Genomic DNA, 24,408 nt, shown 5'->3' with positions numbered 1-24,408 from the left:
GCCAACTTCTCCTGGGGAACTGGTCTCTAATCTGGGTATTGGATGTCATTCTGGAGATCTCTGGGCCCCACCTAGAGATTGGCAATGCTCTTCTTCCATCCTCCCTATTTAAGGACACTTGGAGTGACACCCCTTTCCACTGGGGAGGGGGTTCTATCCCCAGTCTGGCTGCTCCCACCACAGTTGTACTCTGCTCAGCCCCTGCAAATCTTTACACTGGCTCTGGTGCTACAGGCCTCATGAATCCTTAAACCACTCCTGGTATAATGCCACAGAGTCTGCCCTCTGCAGCAGCCATTTTCCCCAGGAGAACTGATCTGTGTAGCCAGGCGGGGAGCAGTTTTAATTCTAGATTAAGTATTTTTAAGTTTGTCACTCGGACAAGTGAAAGGTTCCTTTTGGGTGCACAGGAGAGGACCCACACGGATAGGTTGGAAATACGTGTAGAACAATAGTAGCTAAATATTGTGGGAGGAAATTTCACAGGGTAGCCCAGCAGTGGAATGGGCTGCCCAAGGAGGTGATGAGCTCCCCCCTCTTCACTGGCAGTCTTCAAGCAGTGGCTGGACAGACCTTTCTCCTGAGTGCTTTAGGCTGATCCTGCATTCAGCGGGGTGATGGCCCCTTCCAACTCTATGATTCTATGATCCCCAGGCCCCACCTGGAGGATGGCAACCCTAAGTGAGGCCATGCAGTTAAAAAAGCTTCTTAACCTCCCTCACAGGCTGTCTGTTGTGGGGAGAGGAGGGGTAGCTGATTCTAAGCCACTGAGACTCCTCCAAGGAGTAAAAAGCGGGGCACAACTCCCCCCCCCCCAGCTCTTCTTCCAACAGCCAGTTGAATAAAATGGGACTGACTTCTGAGCAGACCTGCTTAGGCTTGCTCCTATAGCATCACAGCTCCTTACTGGCCATTTATAGGAAATGGCTGGTGGGTCTGTCCATCTTACACTTGCCACTGGAAATCTTAAAGGAGGAAGTTGTGTTTGTGCAAGAGACTGAGAGAACAAAAATATACTTTCTTATTCACAATACTTTATTTTTATCTCTCCCCGCCCTTTATTTTTTACAAAAATGCAGCTTAATAAACCTGGGACTGTCGAATTCCCACAAACTTGTCTCACACATCTTTTGCATCCCGATCCTGTATTCTCTGAAGTCTGTCTCACTGATTTCAGTGGGTCTAAGAAATGCTTGGGACGGCTGTTTCTCTAGCAGCCCAAATGCAGGCTGCTTACTCACATTCAGATATCATTTACACTTGGTTGTTATGAGTTTTAGGGCTGTGTGGCTGTGGTCTGGTCGTTTTAGTGGCCTTTGGCCAGGAACCGTGGCTGGCATCTTCAGAGGTAGGACGCGGCAAGGTGGGAATCTCTCCGTGCCAAAGTCTTCAACAATTCAGAATTCACACTTGTTTAAAAGCTGTCGAGATGACCAAATAATTTCTATCAAAAGACATATGCACATATTGATACTAAAGGTCAGTTATTTTAGAGTTTTCTGTAAGATACCACCCCTCTCTCCTCTGCCAGCATTGTGGGGGAATGATTTCTTTTAAAGAAAAAAGATAAAAAGAGAAGATAAAAAGAGAAGAGGGATACATAAGAGGAAAGGGATTATATCTAGCAAATCATAGCATTCAAAATTCACAGCGCATTGCAGGGTATCTAAAATAGCCAAACAAGGCTTTAGCAACAATTTGCCATGGGATGTTCTCGTGCGCACAAGACAATCTGGTCGCTGAGAATCACTAAAGCACAATGAGGATCCAACAGCCAATCCCGCATGGATGTGGCCTTCCCTTTAGGAACAATGCAGTCATCATAGAATCATATTGGAAGGGACCTCCAGGGTCATCTAGTCCAACCCCCTGCAGAAACCTGCCCACCTATGCCCAGATGATGCCCCTCCCAATAAAAACCAGAATCCCTGACCAGTCCGGCCTGGAGGAAATCGGCATTTCCCTGGGCATAAAAGAAAGGGCCTCAAAAGCCAAGCACTGACATGGCCCTTTCTGCCTACCCACTCACAATCTGCCTAGGTTCAAAGGGAAACCAAAAGGCTTTCCAATAATTTGGTTATCTTTTATTTCTTTAGATGGTAGCAAGTTAGAGGTGGGACTCAATAAGACACATCTTCCATCCCCCACATCTGCTGTTCTTGATATATGCCACTTTCCCAGAAGCACTGGGATGCAACCTATCGGCCTTGCCGGATTAGAAAGGAAGCCCACAGACTGGAGGGTGGAGATCGATTTCAGGTTGAGTTGACCTGGTGGTGGTTTTCTTTGGTGAAGATGGATCCGTCACAACATTTGTGTTATGATGTTGCTTTTATAATCAGTGGTCTTCAAGAAAAGCCCTGTGATGTAGATAAAAAAGGAATTAATAAAGTTCCTGTCCTGGATAAAAACACACACATCCCTTTGGGAGAGTGGTACCTACAAAATCTAATAAGTAAAATAAAATCCATACTCCAAAGCTGCCAATTTCTCCAGGGGACTGATTCCTGTCAACTGGACACCAGCTATAATCTGAGGAGATCTCCAGGCATGCTCTGGAGCAGGGGTAGACAAACTGCGGCCCTCCAGATGTCCATGGACTACAATTCCCAGGAGCCCTTGCCAGCATTCGCTGGCGAATGCTGGCAAGGGCTCCTGGGAATTGTAGTCCATGGACATCTGGAGGGCCGCAGTTTGACTACCCCTGCTCTGGAGGTTCAAAATGAATGGGCCACATGATACAGGTGAAAAATATGAAAAATTGTGAGAGGCAAAATAGTGTACAATATTTAATGCTCTGTTTTCCAGCAAAAACAATCAGCAGAGTCAAAAATGACGATCAAACAGAGAATTAGTAAATAAAGTATTGAAAAGGGAAACTAAAGCTGTGCTGAAGCTATAGCTACATGTTCCTTGAAGTTTCTCTGTCTCTTTTGTTTTAAAAAAATAGTTTTCTCTTTCATTTCCCTTTGCAGAGAAATCAGCAGGACAAAAGGAAAGTTTGGGAAGACTTTGCCTGCCTCTGAGCACCTGCAGAGTGAAATTGGGGAAGAGGCCATGGTTCAGTGGTAGAGTATCTGCTTGTCATTCAGAAGGTCCCAGGTTCAATCCCCAGCAGCTCCAGTCAAAAGATCCATTAGTAGGAAAGGGGAAAGACCTTTGCCTGAGATCCCAGAGAGCTGATGCCATTCTGAGTAGACAATACCAACATCACTGGACCAGTGCTCTGATTCAGCATGGATTTATGATGTAGAACCTTTCCTGCCTGCCCCTCCTCTCTTTGAATTTCTCTTGGATTAAAAGGGAATTGATGAGAAACAGAATAAAATCCCTAAATAGAGGGAAAGAAATGGACTGCTGCTGTTCGGGGAGAAAATCGGGTCACTTTGTTTTAACAATCCCAGCTGGAGGTGACACTCCTTGGAATGAAGGGGCTGCCCCTAGGGATCTGATGTGGGACACGGGACCAGAGCGCATCTTTCCCCAATGCCCCGCAGACACCCAAGACATACCTTGCTTGTCCCCATTACATCGTCTCTGTGCTCACGAAAGTTTCCTCTTTCCCATTGACGACACAGAGTTCATTTGTCCTTTCCAGCTTCGCTTCTCGACTCATTTGTTCAAACAGTCTGGACAGCTTGGAAAATCTCACGCTGCTTTGGAAGTTCCTGGCCGCAAAGGCATAGAGCAGGGGGTTGACGCAGCTGCTGAGGAACGCTATAGAGCCTGCGACCAAGGTTCCCTTGTCTGCAATGTCCTCCAGAGCTTCGGAAGCCTTCAAGTCTGAATCTTCCATCAGGGTCGAAGCAGTACTCATTAAGTTTAAGACATGATAGGGGAGCCAGAAGAGAGCAAAGGACATCACGACGGAAGCCACCAGCCTGTTTGATCGCTGCTTGGACGAGCTTGTCATGCTGCTGATTCGTCGGGCGATGCACACGTAGCAGATGGAGATAACAGCAAACGGAACCAAAAAGCCCAGAAGAGTCTCCAGCAAGAGGCAGGCCACCTTCTGAGTGTTGTCACTGTAGATGCGATAGGCACACTGCAGGCCCAAAGGTGTCTCCTCTGTTTCCTGAAAGGGGAGGATGACGGCTCCGAAGGCAATGGAGAGAAGCCAGATGAAAAGCAGCACTAAGTGGGTGGTCATCTTGGTCCTCCGTTGAACAGCAAAGGGGCAAAAGACCGCCAGGAATCTCTCCAAGCTCAGGGCTGTGATCAGGAATATGCTTGCGTACATGCTGCAGTAAACAACAAAGACAAGGGCCTTGCAGGCAGGAATCCCAAAGAGCCAGGTGTTGGCAAAGGAATAAATCCAGATGGGCAAGGTCACAAGAACCAGGAGGTCCGCAATGGCTAGGTTAAGGATCATGGTGACGGACAGAGAGCGTTGCTTCATTCGTCTGCAGATGATCCAGATCACAAAGGCGTTACCGGGGACCCCGACAGCAAACGACAAGCTCAGTATGGTGCAGACCAAAACCCTTCCAATGGCAGCGGTCGGGTGAGCCTCGTTTTCTTCGGACAGACTCATTCTCCCTAAAGCGATTGCCTTTCTTTGGCCCAGGGCTTGAGCTTCTTGGTCCTGCACAGCCCGCTCCACTCCTGCAGAGGCAAAGAGAGTGCCAGGGTTGAACGATAACACAACTACAAAAATGACTTCATACCGACGGTAGTTTCACATCCTATTGTTTTTCCGCAGAGTTCAGACTTTCAGGGCTTGAAAAAACCTAGGTGCTTGCTGTGCAAAATTCTACGTGCCTCTGAGCCTAGTTTCAGACAGAGTGAAGGGCTTAGAGGTGGCTTTGCCTGTTTTTGACACACACGCAGGTGGCCTCTGTCCTGCTCTCACCTCGGGTCAAACACGACTGGTGGGTTTTCAGACACATCCAAAAACCTCCAGAACTGATTCAGATGAATGGTGATAGGCAGGATGAACACGCTGAGTTACCAGCCTGGTGTAGTGATTGAGAGCGGCAGCCTCCAATCTGGAGAGCTGGGTTCGATTCCCCGCTCCTCCACATGCAACCGGCTGGGTGACCTTGGGCTAGTCACAGTCCGGATAGAGTTGTTCTCACAGAGCAGTTCTGTCAGAGCTTTCTCATCCTGACCTACCTCACAGGGTGTCTGTCATGGGGAGAGGAAGGGAAAGTGATTGTAAGCCACTTTGAGACTCCTCCATGTAGTGAAAAGTAGGGTCTAGAACCCAACTCTTCTTTGTTCTTACCTGGCCACCTTCACGTCTTTCAAAATTCCTTTGATTCAAGCCTAACACAGACAACAATTTTTCACATTCTATCAATTTATCTTGAGAACATTTATCTTTTAAGATCAATTTATCTTAAGAACCCTCCTGGATCAGACTAGTGGTCCATGTGTTAAGATAAAGGTCATGTCTGACCCTTGGGGTGACGCCCTCTAGCGTTTTCATGGCAGACTCAATACGGGGTGGTTTGCCAGTGCCTTCCCCAGTCATTACCGTTTACCCCCCCAGCAAGCTGGGTACTCATTTTACCAACCTCGGAAGGGTGGAAGGCTGAGTCGACCTTGAGCCGGCTGCTGGTATTGAACTCCCAGCCTCATGGGCAGAGCTTTCAGACTGCATGTCTGCTGCCTTACCACTCTGCGCCACAAGAGGCTCAGCTTCCTATTTCAGTTGTCCTGGAATGTACATCTAACAACTGGTTTGCCTAAACCAGGAAGCCAGGGAAGGAATGCCAAGCACAAAAGGAGAGGAAGGATAAAGCAAGCTCAAGGGATACTCCCAATGATCGTACCATGATTTGGCCACTACATGGGACTGGAGGAAGGGGGGGAGGTCTAGAAGCATTTGACCCTGGGGCATGTTTTCTCCGCACAGGTGTGCAAGTGCACGTTCTCACAGTCGCTCATAGATCCGTACGCACACCTCTTATACATTCAGGCTGCAGTCCTGTGGGTGCTTTCTGGAAAGCAAGGCCCCTGAAGTCAGTGAAATTTAGTTAAGAGTAAACTAGGGATAGGGGTAGGGATTGCACGAACCACCTTCTTCTCACTCTCACACGCACCTTTCTATGCCCACACATAGGAACTGGTGGAAATTGGTGACCTTGGGCCAGTCACTCTCTTTCAGCCTGGCCTACCTCAGAGAGTTGTTGTGAGGACCTAAGGAAGGCAGGGAGCAGGACCATATATACTGCCCTGAGTCCCTTGGAAAACAGGTGGAATGAAATAATATAGAAATTATTTATTTTATCTCATGTTTTTGTACACTCTGTAGACTTCACAGAATTGTGATGGCCAATGGCGAATAGAATAAAACATCCATCCATCCATCCATCCATCCATCCATCCATCCATCCATCCATCCATCCATCCAAATTGTTGAAATCCTGAAGAGTCAGCCAGACACAATGTAGACATATGAACAATGTCTTAGCTTCCCTCGTTTTCTTCACAGCACCCATTCAAGGAGTCTGGGATCAGGAGACACTGGGAGGAAATCGCCTGCCATTCTGGGTAAATTAATATCTGGGTTCTTGACATTCCCCCCTCCCTTTTACTGACTCCAAACTTTTACTGATGGGAATTGACAAAATGGCTGTATGTTTAGTTGGATGGATGTGTGCTGCCCTCTGGAGGCTGTTCTAAGAACTGCATCCAAATATGGTTGCATCTACATGCAGCGTTATGCTCACAAAATGACTTACTGATAACATTAGGCAACTGTGGACAAGATTATGTTCCTTTTAATAACCATTTTGGAGATAAAAAGAATAAAGACCGCAACAAAAAATGCCAATCGCCAAATTGCTCTCTCTGTATCTTCGCGTTCCATGATGAAGTGCAGGGGTGGCCAAACTGTGCCTCTCCAGATGTTAATGGACTACAATTACCATGAGTCCCTGCCAGCATGGCAGACTCATGGAGCCACAGTCCCCTCCCCTTCCTCTCACATAGTGGACGAGCAGGCAGCCCTGGTTCCTTCTGCTTATCTTTTCTGCGCTTGGTACTTCACTCCCCTAGAGCAGGGGTAGTCAACCTGTGGTCCTCCATTTGTTCATGGACTACAATTCCCATGAGCCCCTGCCAGAAAACTGCTTCTTCGTGTAACAATGGTATGGCTGATATGGTTAGGTCTGGAGATAGTGTGGTCGGGGTGAATATGGGGACAAAGCTGGCATTTTGGTTTATTGCAGACTCCTAATTTAATCAGAGCCTCTTGTGGTGCAGAGTGGTAAGGCAGCAGAAATGCTGTCTGAAGCTGTCTGCCCATGAGGTTGGGAGTTCAATCCCATCAGCTGACTCAAGTTTGACTCAGCCTTCCATCCTTCCAAGGTCAGTAAAAGGAGTACCCAGCTTGCTGGGGGGTAAACGGTAATGACTGGGGAAGGCACTGGCAAACCACCCCGTATTGAATCTGCCAAGAAAATGCTGGAGGGCATCACCCCAAGGGTCAGACATGACCCGGTACTTGCACAGGGGATACCTTTACCTTTCATTTAATCCAGGATCACTTCATTTCTTGGCTCAATTAGATGTTTTAAGGAAGAAGAGTCCTCCAGAAGCAACCAACAAGCAAGGAAATCCAGTCGGTCGGAGACATTCTGAAATTTGACCTGGAGCATTTTGCAGGGATTTAAATCAGTGACAGAGAATCAATTGCCAGGGATGGGAAGGCAAGCAGTGCCTGGAGCAGTGCATAATAGTCGGGTGGGTCAGGATCAGTGATCCTTGATATGAAAGAACTGGCATTTTTATAAGCGCATCTGTATTATCACCTGTGAAACATCAGCAGGGATGTTTCTGTGTCTTGCCATTCCTGTGTTCTGGTTTTCTCACCTATAATTTACTGAGATATTATGTTGCCTTTTTGGCTGAGAATGTTTGAATCACACAAACTTAATGGATGTGTATCCTGGAGCCTTGGGTAAGCAATAGCCACACCTTGCTTAACACAACGAAGTTTCTGTAGGCTGGTGACTCCGGGAGGCTAGCGATTGCTCTGGCTTTTAAGCTTTATTACTGTATCTTTACACATTGAAGAAATGAAATTTGCAAATGAGAAACTTAACTCTTTCCCCATCTACCTGGTTGATCCATTCTGCTGGTCAAGAAAGGAGACCACTAAATAAAAAAGGCTATCCTGAGAATCATGAGGCCTGTATGGACAAAAGTCATGAGGTATAGGAGTTGTACTAAAAGGGGGAACTAGGTAAGACTGAATGAAAAAGCTGGGTGGATCCTGAATTGGGAGGGTTGGAACAGGCATCATGAATGGGATGAGGGGAAACCTGAGAAATCTATCAGAAACCATAAAGTTTCCAGTGATTCCTAGAGCTACCACAGTTGCTTCGAGGTTTCACCCAGAAGTGACATCACCATGCTCACACCAGTGAGTATTTTCTAATCCCCCCTCTCCTTCCAGGATTCCAAATGGCAGTGGGGACTAGGGACCAGGGGTAGGGTCTCCCTCTCCTCCCAACGGTGGCCTTGGCAGCTCTAGTTGTACCTGTTTCCTAGGTATTGGGTCAGGATGGCTAAATTTTCCTTCTGTGTCTTTAATAGGAAACTACCACATTCTACATAGAGCCACTTGTGGCGCAGAGTGGTAAGGCAGCCGTCTGAAAGCTTTGCCCATGAGGCTGGGAGTTCGATCCCAGCAGCTGGCTCAAGGTTGACTCAGCCTTCCATCCTTCCGAGGTCGGTAAAATGAGTACCCAGCTTGCTGGGGGGTAAATGGTAATGACTGGGGAAGGCACTGGCAAACCACCCCATATTGAGTCTGCCATGAAAACGCTAGAGGGCGTCACCCCAAGGGTCAGACATGACTCGGTGCTTGCACAGGGGATACCTACCTACCACATTCTACAGTGTAGCAGGCAAAGCTTTCCCCGAGATAGAAATAGGTGGGAGAGTTTCACCGGATCTCTTCTTATGTGAAGGATTGCCAGACCCAGGTGGGACCTAGGGATCTCCTGGGATTATAGCTCATCTGCAGGCGAAAGTTCCCCTGGAGAAAATGGCTGCTTCCAAGGGTGGACTCCACAGCTTTATATTCCACTGAAGTCCTCCCCACTCCCAACCCCGCCCACTCCTGGCTCCACCCCCAAAGCCTCCAGGTATTTCCCAGCCCAGAGCCGGTAACCCTATTTGTGTGGCAGGCTGTTCTGCAAGGCTCAGGGGGTGGGCCAAGGAAGGAAAACTTCCCCTCTAAAAATGTGTGGCAAAGATCATCTACGGTTTCCAAGCAGCAGCTCAAGTTCATAGTCAGTTAATAGCTACCTTCCCAGGGTGAATGTTCCTGCTGATTCCTGCCCAGGGGACTCTTGGTCTGGAATGCCTGCCATGCCCCATGCTTTAGGGGATGGGAATGGGTGCTTTGTAGTTCCTTCCAGCTTCTATGATGCCAATGCAAAAAAAGAGCAGATAGACTAGATGAAGGCTGCAGAACAAGCCCATGTGCCGACTCCAGCAGGTTTTGTCGGGACAAGATGATATCCAAGAGCAAGTTGGGACAATGTCAAGGGCTAGAGCTATTGTAAGTAAGTTTTAGGGCTCCTTAGCAGAGTTGTCTGTGTTTTTTTTAAACTAAATCCCTGTGTTTTAACTGAGACTTGCTCTGAAAAACAGAAGATGCACCTCTGGTTCCCAAGGGACGGCAGCCGTAGTAGTTAGAGCTATTGATTATAATTAGGGAGTCTTAGGTTCAAATCCCTGGTGGGACCTTGGGACAACATGGCCTCTTTGCCTAACCTACTTTTCTACAATTGTTGCAAGGACAGAATGGTGCTGGAGGAGCTCCTTGGAGAATGGGTAGAATTAATTTTAACAAAAGTGGGATGAGGCTGTCCCCTATCTTGCTGTAGAAGTGTCACTGCTTATACTAACAGCTAACTAACTAACTAACCAGAAGATCCTCTGGTTAGTGCCCTGAGGGCACATTGTGCCCTGAGAAATAGGGCACACTTTGTTCTCACTCAGAACTATAGGCTCACATCTTTATGATTGACTTCCTAAACTCCTACCCACTCATGCTTCTCCTGTACTTGTGATACGTTGAGGGCATCTTTACTGTCTGGAAATGTGGTAAAGAAGACTTTGACATATTCCACCAGGCATTCAATCAATCAATCAATCAATCAATCAATCAATCAATCAATTTTATTTACGGTCATAAACCAACCAATAGAAAACAAAATTACAGATATAAAATCAATTATGAACGGATAAAAACTAAGAAATAAGACCAATTGTATATGGATCCACTATAAAAGTATTAGGGTGTAGGGTTGGTCCAGCTCTGCCTTATTTTTATAGCTTCCACAAGCAAATTTAGCAGCAATTTTCGTTAGGTCTTTATTTGTGTCTGACAGTATTAGCTTAAGACGCTGTTTCCTCAGACCTCTCGGGCATTCTGCAAGCAACGAGGCCAGTGAATCTGTATGGAGGTGACGATAGAGTCCGTGCTCAAATAGGACATGTTCAGCTGTCTCTATTTGGCCTTCATCACAAATGCACTGGTGTGCTTCTATCAGTAGCCCCTTGAACTTTCCTTTCAGAAAAGTGGAATGCAGAGCATCCACCAGGCATTCAATGACTTTCACTCCACCATCAAGCTGGCAATGAAGCAATCTATGGAATAAATACATTTTCTGGACTCTCTCTCTGTCTCTCTCTCACACCCCTTCCCCACCCTGCATGTATGCCCATGGTATTGTTGTTGTTAGGTGCGAAGTCGTGTCCGACCCATCACGACCCCATGGACAATGATCCTCCAGGCCTTCCTGTCCTCTATCATTCCTCAAAGCCCATTTAAGTTTGCACCAGCTGCTTCAGTCACTCCATCCAGCCACCTCATTCTGTTCTGAATGGACATTTTGCATGGCATTCAGAAGCCACACAAAACTCTTGCTATGTTGAGTCTTCGGGGAGGAAGGAACTGCTATCAATGGACAGCTGTCAACCCGCCCTCTTATTTGGTATAAAGGTAAAGGTATCCCCTGTGCAAGCAATGGGTCATGTCTGACCCTTGGGGTGACGCCCTCTAGCGTTTTCATGGCAGACTCAATACGGGGTGGTTTGCCAGTGCCTTCCCCAGTCATTACCGTTTACCCCCCAGCAAGCTGGGTACTCATTTTAGCTACCTCGGAAGGATGGAAGGCTGAGTCAACCTTGAGCCGACTGCTGGGATTGAACTCCCAGCCTCATGGGCAGAGCTTTCAGACTGCATGTCTGCTGCCTTACCACTCTGCGCCACAAGAGGCTCATCTTATTTGGTATACATGAGTATAAATGTACCCATATAGTGAATTTATATGGCCTTGCTAAGGTCCTTTAACATAGCCAACCATTTTACCATGGAGGAATCCCTGAATTATATTTCAGGTTTTGAAGTGTCCCAGAAGTGATGTCAGCTGGCCATGCCTCCTTATCACACCCCCCAGAAGTGACATGTCACTGGAAGTGACATCACCACCCAGATGAACAGGCAGGCTCAAGAAGGACTGAGAGAGAGAGAGAAGAGGCAGTTTACAGACTCCATCTCTGCCCAGGCATAAAAAACCATGAGAGAACGTCAGGAGGGGAGCAACAGAAGCAGCTGTTCCCTAGCTCAGGGGTAGTCAAACTGCGGCCCTCCAGATGTCCATGGACTACAATTCCCATGAGCCCCTGCCAGCGTTTGCTGGCAGGGGCTCATGGGAATTGTAGTCCATGGACATCTGGAGGACGCACAGGTTGACTCCCCCTGTCCTAGCTTGTGGCTGAGCCAATTAAGGCAGGAGGGGAAATGCGGCAGACCCCCATGGTCACCTGGTTGGGAATCTCTCTCAGAGCAAGGAAACCTAGATTCCAATTTAGACAAGCCTCAATCCAGCCTCCAAATTTGGTCACTGAACCTTGATGAGGTCTGCAGATTAACCCAGAAGAAATCTGAAACTGCCCTGCTTCAAGACAAACTTTGCTGACATGGAACTGGTTGAATCACTTCCTTGCAGAAGCCCAGAGACACAACAAACACCACGGGGAAACTATAACTCAGCAGTTTGCTGTATAATTGTCGGGCTGTATAATATAGGTAAAGAACTGCCAGAGGCCCAGAGCTAGTCTGGCAATTAACCAGATGGCCTTGTGTGAAGGGAGGAGGATGGGGTAGACCACTCACAGGGCTCTTTGGATGAGGCTGCGGGGGATGACGAAAGGAGGGCTTGAGGGTTGGGAAGATAACAGACAGGCAGACCCTGCCTTGAAGCAAATGACTGGATAAGGGGGAAAGTCTGTCGTTTTTGCTAAGACTGGGTGGGGCTGCTTCTGATCAATGAAAATGCTTTCAAATGCAAAGCAAGGCACAGCTGGGGGGGGGAGGGTGACACTGTCTGGGACCTGCTTGTTGGGAAAGGCTGTTTGCCTGGTCTTTGATGTGCCTCCTCAAATACAGAGTCTCCTTGTTTCTGTTTTCATTCCAAACTGGTTTTTAGCAATGCTTTTGTCTCTCTGCCTCCCCCCCCCCCCAATGCTGTGTTTTCTCTGTCCAGTTTGAATTTAATTGAGTGGCTTCATAAGAAGTTGTAAATTGCTAGGCGTTGAGAATAGAGAGCCCAGCTGGGCCACTTCACATGTGACTGGGGTGAGGGTTGAAAAGAGAGGGTTTCTTTAATTTGGAGGATTTTAACATTTGGGGGAGAATTGTTCTGAAAGATGCTTAAAAAAAATCAGTGTTTTTCTTTTAAGTCCCAAAAGTTTTATTTATTTATTATTTATTTATCATACTTATATACCGCCCTCCCCGGAGGTTCCCCGGAGACTTTTAAAATCTTGTTAATGGTACTGTTTTGTTTGTTAGGTGCCGTGAGTCTGAGACGATACAGTGGGATATGAATGTCTAAAAGAAAGGAAGAAACTACAAAGTTTTTGTGTTTGGTGAGCGACATAAAGAATAAGCTTTCCATGGGTGTCCAGTGCCTCTCTGACCTGTGTCTGCCTTTTGTTGTTCTAGCTATCTGACGGAGAGGCTGATTCTGTGAAGGCTCAAGGGGGTGGCAGGTTACAGTGGATGAGCGATAGGGATGTGAGTGTCCTGCATAGTGCAGGAGGTTGGACTAGATCAGGGGTAGTCAACCTGTGGTCTTCCAGATGTTCATGGAGTACAATTCCCATGAGCCCCTGCCAACATTTGCTGGCAGGGGCTCATGGGAATTGTAGTTCATGAATATCTGGAGGACCACAGGTTGACTACCCCTGGACTAGATGACCCATGAGGTCCCTTCCAACTCTATGATTCTATGATTCTCCCCACATTGCTTTATTTTTTATTGGTCTTGGTCTCCAAACCCCTCACCATCTTTGTTGCCCTCCTCTGGACACACTCTAGTTTGTCTACATCCCTCTTCCAACTGCGGTGCCCAAAACTGAACACAGTAACTGTCCACTCAGGCTGGCAGCTGCTCTCCAGGGTCTCAAGCATAAATCTTCCACATCACCTGCTTTTGGGTCCGTTTTACTGATGATGCTGGGATTCGAACCTGGGGCCGCCTGCATGCAAAGCAGGCTGTTTACCACTCAGTAGACAAAGAAGAAGAGTTGTTTTTTATACCTCAATCTTCACTACTTGAAGGAGTCTCAAAGAGGCTTACAATCGCCTTCCAATCCTCTCCCCTGTGAGAACAGCTCTAACAGGACTGTGACTGGCCCAAGGTCACCCAGCTGTGGAAAAGGAGTGGGGAATCAAACCGAGCTCACCGGATTAGTGGTCACCACCCTATCCACATGCCCAGAGCCTTTCTTTCTGGTGTTTTGGCTAGATCGCTTTGCCGACTAATGTCCTTATCTGCCAGAAACACAACACAATCTCTCAGGTGATCAGCAGCCGACAGGCAAGCCTTATAGTCTCGTGACATGGTTCAGATGCATGCAAGAAAAACTTGTCTGAGTTCAGTACAGAAATCTACACAAATGGGATTGAAATGCTGGTCCCGCACAGTCCTCTGTGTGTGTGTGTGTGTGTGTAAAGGGCCGTCAAATAACACCGCCAATTTATGGGGACCCCAGTAAGGGGCTTCCAAGGTAAGTGAGAAACAGAGGTGGTGTGCCATAGTTTTCCTCAGTCGCCTTCATAGGTAGTCTTCCCTTCCAAACACTAACCCAGGGCTGACCCTGTTTAGTTTCCAAGATCTGATGAGATCAGGCTGTACCAAGCTGCCTTCCCTCCCTGATGATGATGTTATCCATTCAGTCGTGTCTGACTTTCGGTGATTCTATAGGAAAGTTTTCTCCATTCATCTCAATCAATGACCACTTCTTTCAGTTGGTTCTTGGTCATCCCTGTGTTGGCTTTGATCGTGTCGAGCCAGCAGATCCTTTGGCGACCACGTTTCCTTTTGCTGCTGACCATGCCGAGCATTAATGATTTTCTAGCGAGTTTGATCGCATGACGTGTCCAAAGTAAGTGAGCTTTAGCCATAATATCTAGCCTTCTGATGACATGGTTGGTTTGCTCCTCTCTAAAACTATCTTGTGGGTAACTTGGGCTGTCCATGGAATTCGCAGCATTCGTCTCCAACACCACAATTCGAAAGCATCTATTCTCCTCCTGTCTTCCTTCTTCAGGGTCCGGCTTTCGCATCCATAGGCTGTTATGGGGAGGACAACGGCGTTGACTAGCCCTCCCTAAAGGTAAAGGTATCCCCTGTGCAAGCACCGAGTCATGTCTGACCCTTGGGGTGACGCCCTCTAGCGTTTTCATGGCAGACTCAATACGGGGGGGTTTGCCAGTGCCTTCCCCAGTCATTACCGTTTACCCCCCAGCAAGCTGGGTACTCATTTTACCGACCTCGGAAGGATGGAAGGCTGAGTCAACCTTGAGCCGGCTGCTGGGATTGAACTCCCAGCCTCATGGGCAGAGCTTTCAGACGGCTGCCTTACCACTCTGCGCCACAAGAGCCCTCCCTACTTACCCTTTATAACACTAATATTATTCAGCAATCATTCAACAATGCCCTCGTCAAAAGCAAGATTCCACAATCCGGTTTGAGTAAGTAAACAAATCAGTCCCTGAATCTGCATGCAAACACCACGCCAGCCCTACTAAAAATGTTTGGAGTCAGGTCAGAGCTAAGTGTGGGAGCTGCAGACTTCTGGATCCGGGTTAATATCCCAAAAATTCATTTTACACAAGCAGCTAGGCTCTTACATGCTTTAGTATAAGGCGTCAGGTGGCAATTAAGCAGGACAGAAAAGGGAGGAGGCTTGTCAGCATGACGTCCACCTACACGTTTAGACAGCCGAAATGTTTTTAATGTTTCCTTTCAGGCTGTTTACGATTATTAATATTGAAACACAGCGTGGGAAAGAGTTGCATTACAACTCATAAGCGATTTGCATGCCCTTCTTCCTGCTTTCCCTTTAATGACTCCACATGTTTGATTTATTTAAGTCCCACACCCTTTGAGAGCCAGTGTAGTCCTACGGACTAGGATTGGGGAGGCCCGGGTTCAAATCCCCCACTCTGCTGTGGGAGCCTGTTGGGTAACACAGCCCAGCCTACATCATAGGGTTGTCATTGTGAAGATAAAAATGGAAAAGGGGAAAGCACAGTTCTGAGCCATTTTAAGTCTCCACAGAGGGGGGAGTGAGATGTTTTTAAATACATGAGCAGATCTACAAATATTCTTGCTAATGCTTAGTGGAAGAGGTCTTTGCCCTTCTACAAATCAATTGGCCGTTGACAAGAGTCTGTAAGGGTGTAGCCGAGTAGTTTTTGCTCTTCTCCCTGCCTATACATTTTATCCCATTCTTTCTTTAAGGAGCATAAGGCAGAAGAAGAAAAGTTGGTACTTATATGCTGCTTTTCTCTACCAAAGGAGTCTCAAAGCGGCTTACATTTGTCTTCCCTTGGCTTTTCCCACAACAGACATCTTGTGAGGTAAGTGAGGCTGAGAGAGCCCTGATATTATTGAAGAAGAAGAAAAAGAGTTGGTTCTTATATGCCACGTTTCTTTACCAGAAGGCGTCTCAAAGCGGCTTACATTTGCCTTCCCTTTCCTCTCCCCACAACAGACACCCTGTGAGGTGGGTGAGGCTGAGAGAGCCCTGATATTACTGCTCGGTCAATATAGCTTTATCAGTGCTGTGGTGAGGCCAAGGTCACTCAGCTGGTTGCATGTGGGGGAGCGCAGAATCAAACTCAGCTCACCAGATTAGAAGTCCACACTCCTAACCACTACACCAAGATGGCAGCATACATCCTTTTGTCCAGTCCCCATTTTATCCTCACAATCCTGCGAGGTAGGGAAGGCCAAACTGGTCCATGCTGCAGTTAGGCGTCAAAGCTAGGTTTCCTAAAGATGGTTGAACTGTAGGCGTTTTTGGAATTTTGAGAACAAGTACTGAGTTCCACAACAAAGAGACACAACAAATGGGAAGTGGTCTGGAATCAGTCACAAAATGGCTGCCACTGGAGCCCCCGTTCAATCCTGAAAGTTGAGAAGTTATACAAAATGTTAGCAGGTTCCAAGCCAGGCATGATCCATGCAGTTAGAGATGGGCAAGGAGAAGGGTCTGTGATGCTCTGACCGCCCTTCTGGGAAACCCAGGAAATGATGTCATCCGGATGTGATATGGCATTTCCAGCAATTTCTAGAGTACTGTCATTATGTCACTAAGGGTGATTTATTTCTTCTTCTTCTGCCAACAGCTGGAGTGCCAGAGGCTGTACAGGAGAGGCACTGTCAAAGGGGAGGGACAAGGAAGATCATCCCTACCTCACAGGATGTTGTGGAACAAAAAGAGGAAACTATGGAAATTGCAAAGAGGTCCTTGGTGAGAATGGATAAAAGCTCAAATAACTGTACTTGAATGAATTCTGCAATTTACACAGTTTTGTCTATATAGCAGGGTGTTTTGCTTTTACAGCTGCCAACCTCCAGGTGAGCCCTGTTGATCTCCAAGCTATAGCGATCAGTTTCCCTGGAGAAAATGGCTGCTTTGGAAGATACTCTGTGGTATTGTCCCTGCTCTCAGGCTCCACTCCCAAATCTTCATCTCCTGGGATTTCCCAGTAGGATTCTAGCAGCCTTGGCCCTAACTATATTTAATTTCTAATACCAGCTGTGCAATTCTGTCTCACAGTTGAGTCTGGTCAACTCAAAGATTAGTCAAAAAGAAGCTTGTTGATTAACAGGAATCAGTGACTAGTAAAGGGTGAAAAGATACTTGTTTCAGCCGTTTCCCTCCACAAGGCTGAGTTAAGAAGCATCCCGGACTGGTTCCAGTTTATCTGAGAAGTTAAACACAAAGCCACTCAGCAAACAGCAGATTAAGCCAGTCACATGTCGAAGAGCATTCTCTTCCAGAATTTTTGCAACAAAGTTCAAACAAGAGGCTTTGGCAGAAGGACAGAGCAACACTTCTTTGAGATGAAGTCCTGGAATGGGGCATCGGGGTTTTATATCGGCCTCCAAAGGAGGACAAGGACCATACCTAACTTTATGTCTTGTCACTTCAATGATATACTTTTTTTTTTTGCCTTCAGGTTGTTGCTGATTTTTGGTGAACCTGCAAGGTTTTCAAGATGACAGACGTTCAGAGGTGGTCTGCCATTGTCTCTCTCCACCTCAAAAATTCATTGGTGATCTCTCACCCATATACTAGCCAGAGCCAGTTCCCTAGATTAGCGATCCCCAACCTGTGAGCCGTGGACCACATGTGGTCCTTTGACTAATTGGAGGTGGGCCCCGTAGGACGCCTTCTCCCCCCCACTGGCCCTTTACTTCACCCCCCCCAGCCCTTTACAACACACTTTGGGTGTCATTGTCTCCCATCACTCCCAGATGAGACTATCTCGTTGCAGAGAAACAAGCTCAGGGTTCCCATTGATTTGTCATTGTCATGAGTTAAAATTTCCATGAAAATAAAATGTTCCTTATGTTCATTGTTGTGGCGTGTCTGTATCTTATTTTGAAGGGATGTTTAAACATTACCATAGCGATCAGAGAGCGTTAGGGCAGTGGTTGAGAGTAGAGGAGTAAACTACCCCCCCACCGGGCCTCAGTAAAAGGCATTGAGTGGTCTCCAGTGAGTGGTCCCTGGCGTTGAGTGATCCCCGGTGATAAAAAGGTTGGCAATATACAAATAGTCTTGAATATGCCTCTCCCTTGAATGTTTACAGAAAGCATCTTCAGCAAAGAAACCAAACCCAAAACACTTAGGACTGATTTTCTGTACAGAAGCAGAAGTCAGACATTCTGACCAACAAACATCAAAAAAAGAGGACTGTCTTCCAAACAAGGACATTTGGCAACTCTCCATAGAGGCTGGAATGGAAACCCTTTCTGAAAGGGTTTAGACCAGCCTTTCTCAACCTTCTTACCATTGAGAAATCCCTGAAACATTCTTCAGGCTTCGAGAAAACCCTAGCAATGATGTCAGCAGGCCACACATTCCTGCCACGCCCCCAGAAGTCACATGTCACCAGAAGTGACCTCACCCAGATATCCCACTGGATGTGACATCACTAGGCCACTCCCACAGCACAGGCAGTGATAGCACAGAGATATTTTCAGAAGATTTGTGATCCGAACCATACCTGCACTATAACTGGCTGGTCACCAGTTTACGCTTCTTCACCAAAGAGCACTTGCATAAATAGGGCTGCCTATGTTATGTCACACCCATGCCAACACCAGAAACAGGGTTGGGGCAGGCTTATGTGACTCCATCAACCCCCCCCACCCCACGCACAGTTAAGTTAAAACGAGAGTACTTACCTCTCTGGATTCCAGCCCACGACCACATAGGATGAGCCTCAGCTACCAAGGATTTGTATGGCTTGGGCCCCTCCCCATCCCATCCCCACCAGGCTCATCATTGGCCATTGATAGGGTAGGTCAACATGACCATATATGGTCATATCACCCACTATTTTTTTAAATTAAATACAGATATATAAAAATTTAATTAATTCCCACCCAATCAGCAATACCCTTCCAGGGCTGTCACAAAACCCCAAGGTTCCATGACACCCTGGTTGAGAAAGCCTGGCTTAGACATTAGCCTTGCCGTCTGAAACACAGGACACCAAAATACGGTGCACTGATTTAACTGGAATGTTGGTACTTGCAATGTTTTCCAGCGTTACGTTTGGTCGACTGCCACAATGTACTACCATTGTCTGGATAATAACAGAGACCTAGAGGGAACTTTTACCCCATTATCTTATCTGAGCAGCTCTCTTTGATCAGCCCTTTTCACAGGCAGAGCAGTTCAGCACTGGGATCAGCTGTCTAAGGAGGCAGTGAGCTTCCCCCTCACTCGTGGTCATTAAGCAGCAGCTGGACAGCATGTAGGACAGGGGTAGTCAACCTGTGGTCCTCCAGATGTTCATGGTTTACAATTCCCATGAGCCCCTGCCAGCATTTACAAATCAATAAAAATGATTTGTATATATCATCTTTGGGAGGTGTCATTTTTAGGGTTGTCTTCCTTTCAGGTTAATATGGGTAAGAACAATGTAGATTTAGTTGAACATTTTGTACCCTATTAGTATAATACCACAGAATTATATTGACATCCAGTAGGTACATTGAATATATATTTAACGTCTTTGAATGTACTTCCTTATTTATTTCAATTATTGCACGCCTTTTTTGTTGAGATTTTATTCCTTGGTCTTCATTATGGGCCCGGTTTAATTTATTCCTTGGTCTTTATTATGGGCCCAGTTTAATAACCTTTGATCCACAGCCCAGGGTAATCATCCATCTGCAACACAGTCATGTGCAGAACATTTTCCATTCAAAGCTGTTCAAGTACATTGTTAGATCCGTGTGGGTTCAGAGACCAGGACACTGGTAGTTCATTTCAGCTCTTTATTGTGCCCCCAGCATGATGGTACAAGGACCAAAACTGAACCAAGAAAACCCCCAACCAACCCCCAACTTGTATTGAAATCAAAATCCTTTATTGGTATATAAAACTTATCACAGTTCAAATTAGAATACTCTGCAAAGTGTGCTGCACATGAGTGCTCACGCCTTGAATGGTCTTAAAGGTGCCATTGGTCTTAAAGGTGCCATTTGTTGGTCTTAAAGCTGCCTTTGTTGGTCTTAAAGGTCCCATTGGACTCAAAATTTAGAATAATAGGTATGCATTCAAAGACAAAGGAGAGACAAAGAACCCAGAAGGAATTAAAAGCATACTGTAGGTTGTCCTTAACAGAGGCCCTGAGGCAATTTGATTGCACCTTGCAAAAATGTGGAGACATTTTCTATTATTTTTGTGTTGGTATTATCCAAAAGAAAGGGAACCTTAAGAAGGTCATTCCAATTAATATACAAAAACAACTCCATAGATCTTCCGGCCAGTGGACACTACTGGTCAGTTTCACTTTAAACTGACTAGCCGCAACTTGGTCAATTACAGTGCAGGTTTAGGTTCCTGGTCAGACCTCAAGCTTGGTCCTGGGCAGAACTACAGACACAACATACATTAATATTTTGCAATTTGGTAAAGTAGACTGGGATTACTAATCCCTTACTGCTTCGGAATGGTAGGCTATCACTCCATCACAACCCGGGGGCAAACTGGGTAGTGATTAATTAGTTTAGCCAAAGCCGCAACTCCCCACCCTCTTACAGATGACCTCTGTAGATAAATTTGGTGGGCAGCTATGTTGGTCTGCTAGGAGCAGAACCAAGTAGGAGTCCAGTGACACCTTTAATAAAACTTTGTTGATCGTAAAGGTGCCACTGGACTTAAATTTTATTCAGATGTTCTTTACATTTAAAAAAGACCACTAGATTTCAGGTCTATATTATTACTTTATTGTGACCCTAGATCAACCAGTGGCATAAACAACAGAGTCATTTATTACAGTTTACCTTATACTTCCTGCATTTCTTGGCTCCTTGACCCTGCAGGATTCTTTTTCTTCATTCCACACTTACTACTTAACATATTTGCACAATGAGACACGCTCACTTCATCAAACCAAACTGGCTGCAGTGCACAAAAGTTTATGGTGGCTTAAAAAAAAAACGCACACCTGTATAAAATATCTGCACTGTGAAGATCTAACGATCGCCTTTGAAGTGAGCCAAAAAATTAAACTGGAGTTTTTTGGGGGTTAGTCTAAAAAGCCACAAGACTCTCGTTTATCCACAGGGGCAGAGCGGGACATTCTTACAAGGACCCTCCTGTTCTACCTCTCAGGATTACACCACTTCCAGCCAATACTGGCCAGCCTTACGGGGTCGTTGTACGACTCGACGCTAGAGGGAAAGAACGCATCGCAAACGGCAAGGCGGCGGCGAACTACCGCTAGTCGATGGGCGATTGGTTTCCCTGGGGCGGCAGAGCGGAGGGGAAAAAAACCCTTTTGCGCGTTGTTTTGTTTTTGAATCGATCTCTCCGCGCTCCTTTTCCCACACTGAAGCCTGCGGCGGCAGGGAGGGGGGAGAAGGCGCGGCAGGCGGCAGCTGAGCGCCCTCTCTCTTCTCATTGGCTCGGACGCAGCCGGGGAGACGTTGATTGGCCAACTCCCCCTATATATAAACCCGGGCGGCCGCTCGCTCATTGCCTTAGCGGGGCTTTGGCCGCGAGGTGGGGGTTGTTTTGTTGCAGGTGCGCGAGCGGAGGGGATGTGGCCGAGGCGGCCGCGGCTGCTCCGGAGCCCGACGGAGGGCGGCGTCTTCGCGGCCAGCCTCCTTTGCCTGTTGCTGTGCTCGCCGCCCGGTACTTGCGTGGGACGCCCGCGGCCGGGCGGTGGGGGACGATCGCCGGGGCCTCCCGTCTTGCTGGGTAAGGTGCCCAGGCCGCTTCCGTTCTGCACGGGCGGGCTCTTCGTTGGGCAGGGAGCGTGGCAGAAGGTGGTGGGGAGGCACGGTCTACTCGGGAGTAAGCGCCGTTGGGTTCCGATGGGGGCGAGCGGTGCAACGCTGCACGTTCTCCCGGTTCGTGACTGGCTCCTTCCGACTGTGCTTTTCTTCTCCCCCAAACGATAACAGTGCGGACTGTTTGCAACATTTGGTCTCTTCTGTGTTTTATCTTCGCAACGCCGGCCTTCGACGTCGGAGAATCAGCAAGCCTTTTCGGGCGGGGAGGGCTGTTTGTGGCTGGAGGTAGGATGCCTTGGAGGGTCGTGGAGTCTCCTCCGTTGGAAGTTGTTAGGAGGAGGTCGGATGAGCGCCTCGCAGAAGCCTGTGGTTGTATGACCACGAGAAGAGTGGGGGGGCTGGACTGGATGGCCCTTTGGGGTCTCGTCCAGCTCTGTCTGTGATTCTGATACACAAGGCTGTGTGGTAGGTTAGACTAGTCCAAGACTAATCATTAAATTTCGAGTGGGGATTCGAACCTGGATCCTACAGCCCCTGGTCTGACATTAATAACCATAGCAGGTAGGCTGTCTCACAGCCTGGTGAGTTGGCTTAGCCAGGAAGTGTGCCTGCCCTGCTTTTTCTTTACCCCAGTATGGGCCAAAGGTGGCTTATGCCTTTTCCCTCGTCCATTTTAAACTCCAGGCTGGACCCCTGTGAGGTAGGCTAGGCTAAGAGTGTGGGACTGGTTGAAGGTCATCCAGTGAGCTTTCTTGGCAGAGTGGAGATTTGAACTTGGGACTGTGAGATGCTAGTCTGGCACTTCTAACTGCTCTTCTGATGGCTCTCACGATGTAGCATTGCATGTCTGCTTGAGTATATTGCATGTTCACGCGTGTCTGTTTTCTGCTGTGTCAGATATTTGGTCTAGCAAGGTCAGTCCTGTGTTATCTGGCAGTATCCGGAACCCCCCAGGCCATGCTGCGGCCTTATCAGGATTAGGAGCCATTGCATTCTCCTTCAGAAACCCGTAGAGCATCCATGCACGAGGTTTCTGGTGTGATGTCTACTTTAGTCAGTCTGTTGGACCAACACTAGCTATAGGAAAGCACCACCCTGGAAGGTGGAAATTGGGGGACTTTATTCTTTACAGGTTCTTGTAACAAGGCATCAATTTGTATGTGTTCCCCAGTCTGTGTAATGCTGTTATTTTCCAGAAATTGGTTCTTGAAGGAAAACCAATGTTATAGATTGAGGGGAGTGCTTCTTGAAGTTGACAAAAGGATGGGGGTTGGACTAGATGACCCATGAGGTCCCTTCCAACTCTATTATTCTATGATTCTATGTTTGAAAACAATGTGCGATAGTGGCAGCTTGTAGGCCATAACCAACCCTGAAAACTGGTTTTGTGGGATGATTAAGGGGCTGTGATGACTCTTATAGCAGCAACCTGTTTCCATCTTTGCATTTAGCTGTAAATATACTGTGGTCTGGATGACTAAAAAACAGCATTGAGAAGTCTTTAATGTGCTACTTATTTTGTTCTGCAGATTTACAAAATGTTCAGGCTTCATCGCTTGCCCGGCTGGGATGTACATCAAAGATGAGACTTTCATATCCCTCTTGAATCATTGTTTTCTGTTGTTCTTCTTTAGTTACAGAAAGGTCGCCAAACTGGCTTACAGAAAATACAATGCACTTGTAAAGGTTTTGAAGGACAGTTAAATATACATTTGTTAATAGTTCTTCAGCACTCTTAGAGTAGTCGACAAGCCGTCATGCCTTCATTGCCAAATGGGAGAGAAGAGGGAAGTTGCATGCCTGTTTGGTCTCTGGCTTTCAGGGATTGTGGATGAGAAATAGATGCGGTAAAGCTCTTGGGCGTTCATTAGAAGGGAAGGCTTGGGAAAGTGGGTTGAGGGGAAGCTCTCAGTGGGACTACAGGATAGAGCAAGAGACTTGGGGAAGTCAGCTGATGGTTAACAGTAAATATCCTCCCCCCTCCCTCTGCTATTAAAAGTATTTATGGCATGCAGAAAGCAGACCAGTTCTGTGCAGAGATGTCTGTTCATCTACTAGGAAAAGCAGGGCTAAGGGGCAAGGCCTTCCTCCTGTCAGGCCCTGTGATAACAAATGACAACCTGGTGAAATAAAGACCGGTTGGCTGTGCAGTGACATTGTTGGCCTTTACAGGACCAAATCACGGGTTGTCAGTTGACAAGGTTTTTCTTATCAGTTCATTGCTGTGCTGGCCGTAGCTGGAGGTTCCTTGAGGAACTTGAAGAGGCAGGAGGATTTGTGTGGAATGTCCTGTTTGATCTGAGTGGTTGTTGGTCAGGGGAGTCCAGGGCATTCTTACCATGGCCTGTAAAGATCCTAGACCAGGGGTTCTCAACCTTCCTAATGCCCGCGACCCTTTAATACAGTTCCCCATGTTGTGGTGACCCCTAATCATAAAATTATGCAAGTGTTCTTTCACAGAAATTAAACTGAAACTGATCAATGGCGTGAAGATCCATTGTTCCTTATTATTGTATATAAATTATCTCTCTCCCCCCCCCCCAGGGCTTCTCAGTTCAGTTCTGTCTCTTGTCCCACCACTTGATCTTGCTCTTTTCCG

The 24,408-nt window shown here is 47.1% G+C and overlaps 2 protein-coding genes and 1 long non-coding RNA gene across 3 annotated transcripts in view; 2 read left to right on the top strand and 1 right to left on the bottom strand.

Annotated features, from left to right (window-relative positions):
* Positions 1 to 1,567: 1,567 nt before the first annotated feature.
* Positions 1,568 to 19,120, bottom strand: LOC143823795 (leukotriene B4 receptor 1-like). Its single transcript, XM_077310434.1, has 3 exons — positions 18,744 to 19,120; positions 3,513 to 4,605; positions 1,568 to 2,360 (listed from the first exon to the last, which is right to left on the bottom strand). The coding sequence occupies exons 1-2, from the start codon at positions 18,769 to 18,771 to the stop codon at positions 3,527 to 3,529; spliced, it is 1,107 nt and encodes a 368-aa protein (XP_077166549.1). The 5' UTR covers positions 18,772 to 19,120; the 3' UTR covers positions 1,568 to 2,360; positions 3,513 to 3,526.
* On the top strand, positions 11,949 to 17,670 carry LOC143823921 (uncharacterized). Its single transcript, XR_013226646.1, has 6 exons — positions 11,949 to 12,058; positions 12,824 to 12,900; positions 14,587 to 14,652; positions 15,783 to 15,901; positions 16,673 to 16,797; positions 17,510 to 17,670. It is a non-coding gene; the product is annotated as an uncharacterized LOC143823921 (long non-coding RNA).
* A 2,419-nt stretch (positions 19,121 to 21,539) lies between the features above and the next one.
* The window catches only part of PLA2G15 (phospholipase A2 group XV), a 28,911-nt gene continuing 26,042 nt past the window's right edge, over positions 21,540 to 24,408 (top strand). The window contains exon 1 of the mRNA XM_077309784.1: positions 21,540 to 21,774. Coding sequence (XP_077165899.1) covers positions 21,615 to 21,774 — 160 coding nt within the window. The 5' untranslated portion in view covers positions 21,540 to 21,614. The remainder of the gene's footprint in view (positions 21,775 to 24,408) is intronic.

This window comes from Paroedura picta, chromosome 14 (assembly GCF_049243985.1).
Source record: "Paroedura picta isolate Pp20150507F chromosome 14, Ppicta_v3.0, whole genome shotgun sequence".
Taxonomy (NCBI): Eukaryota; Metazoa; Chordata; class Lepidosauria; order Squamata; family Gekkonidae; genus Paroedura; species Paroedura picta.
The sequence above is the reverse complement of the archived record's forward strand: the minus strand, read 5'-3'. Positions and strand labels throughout refer to the sequence as shown.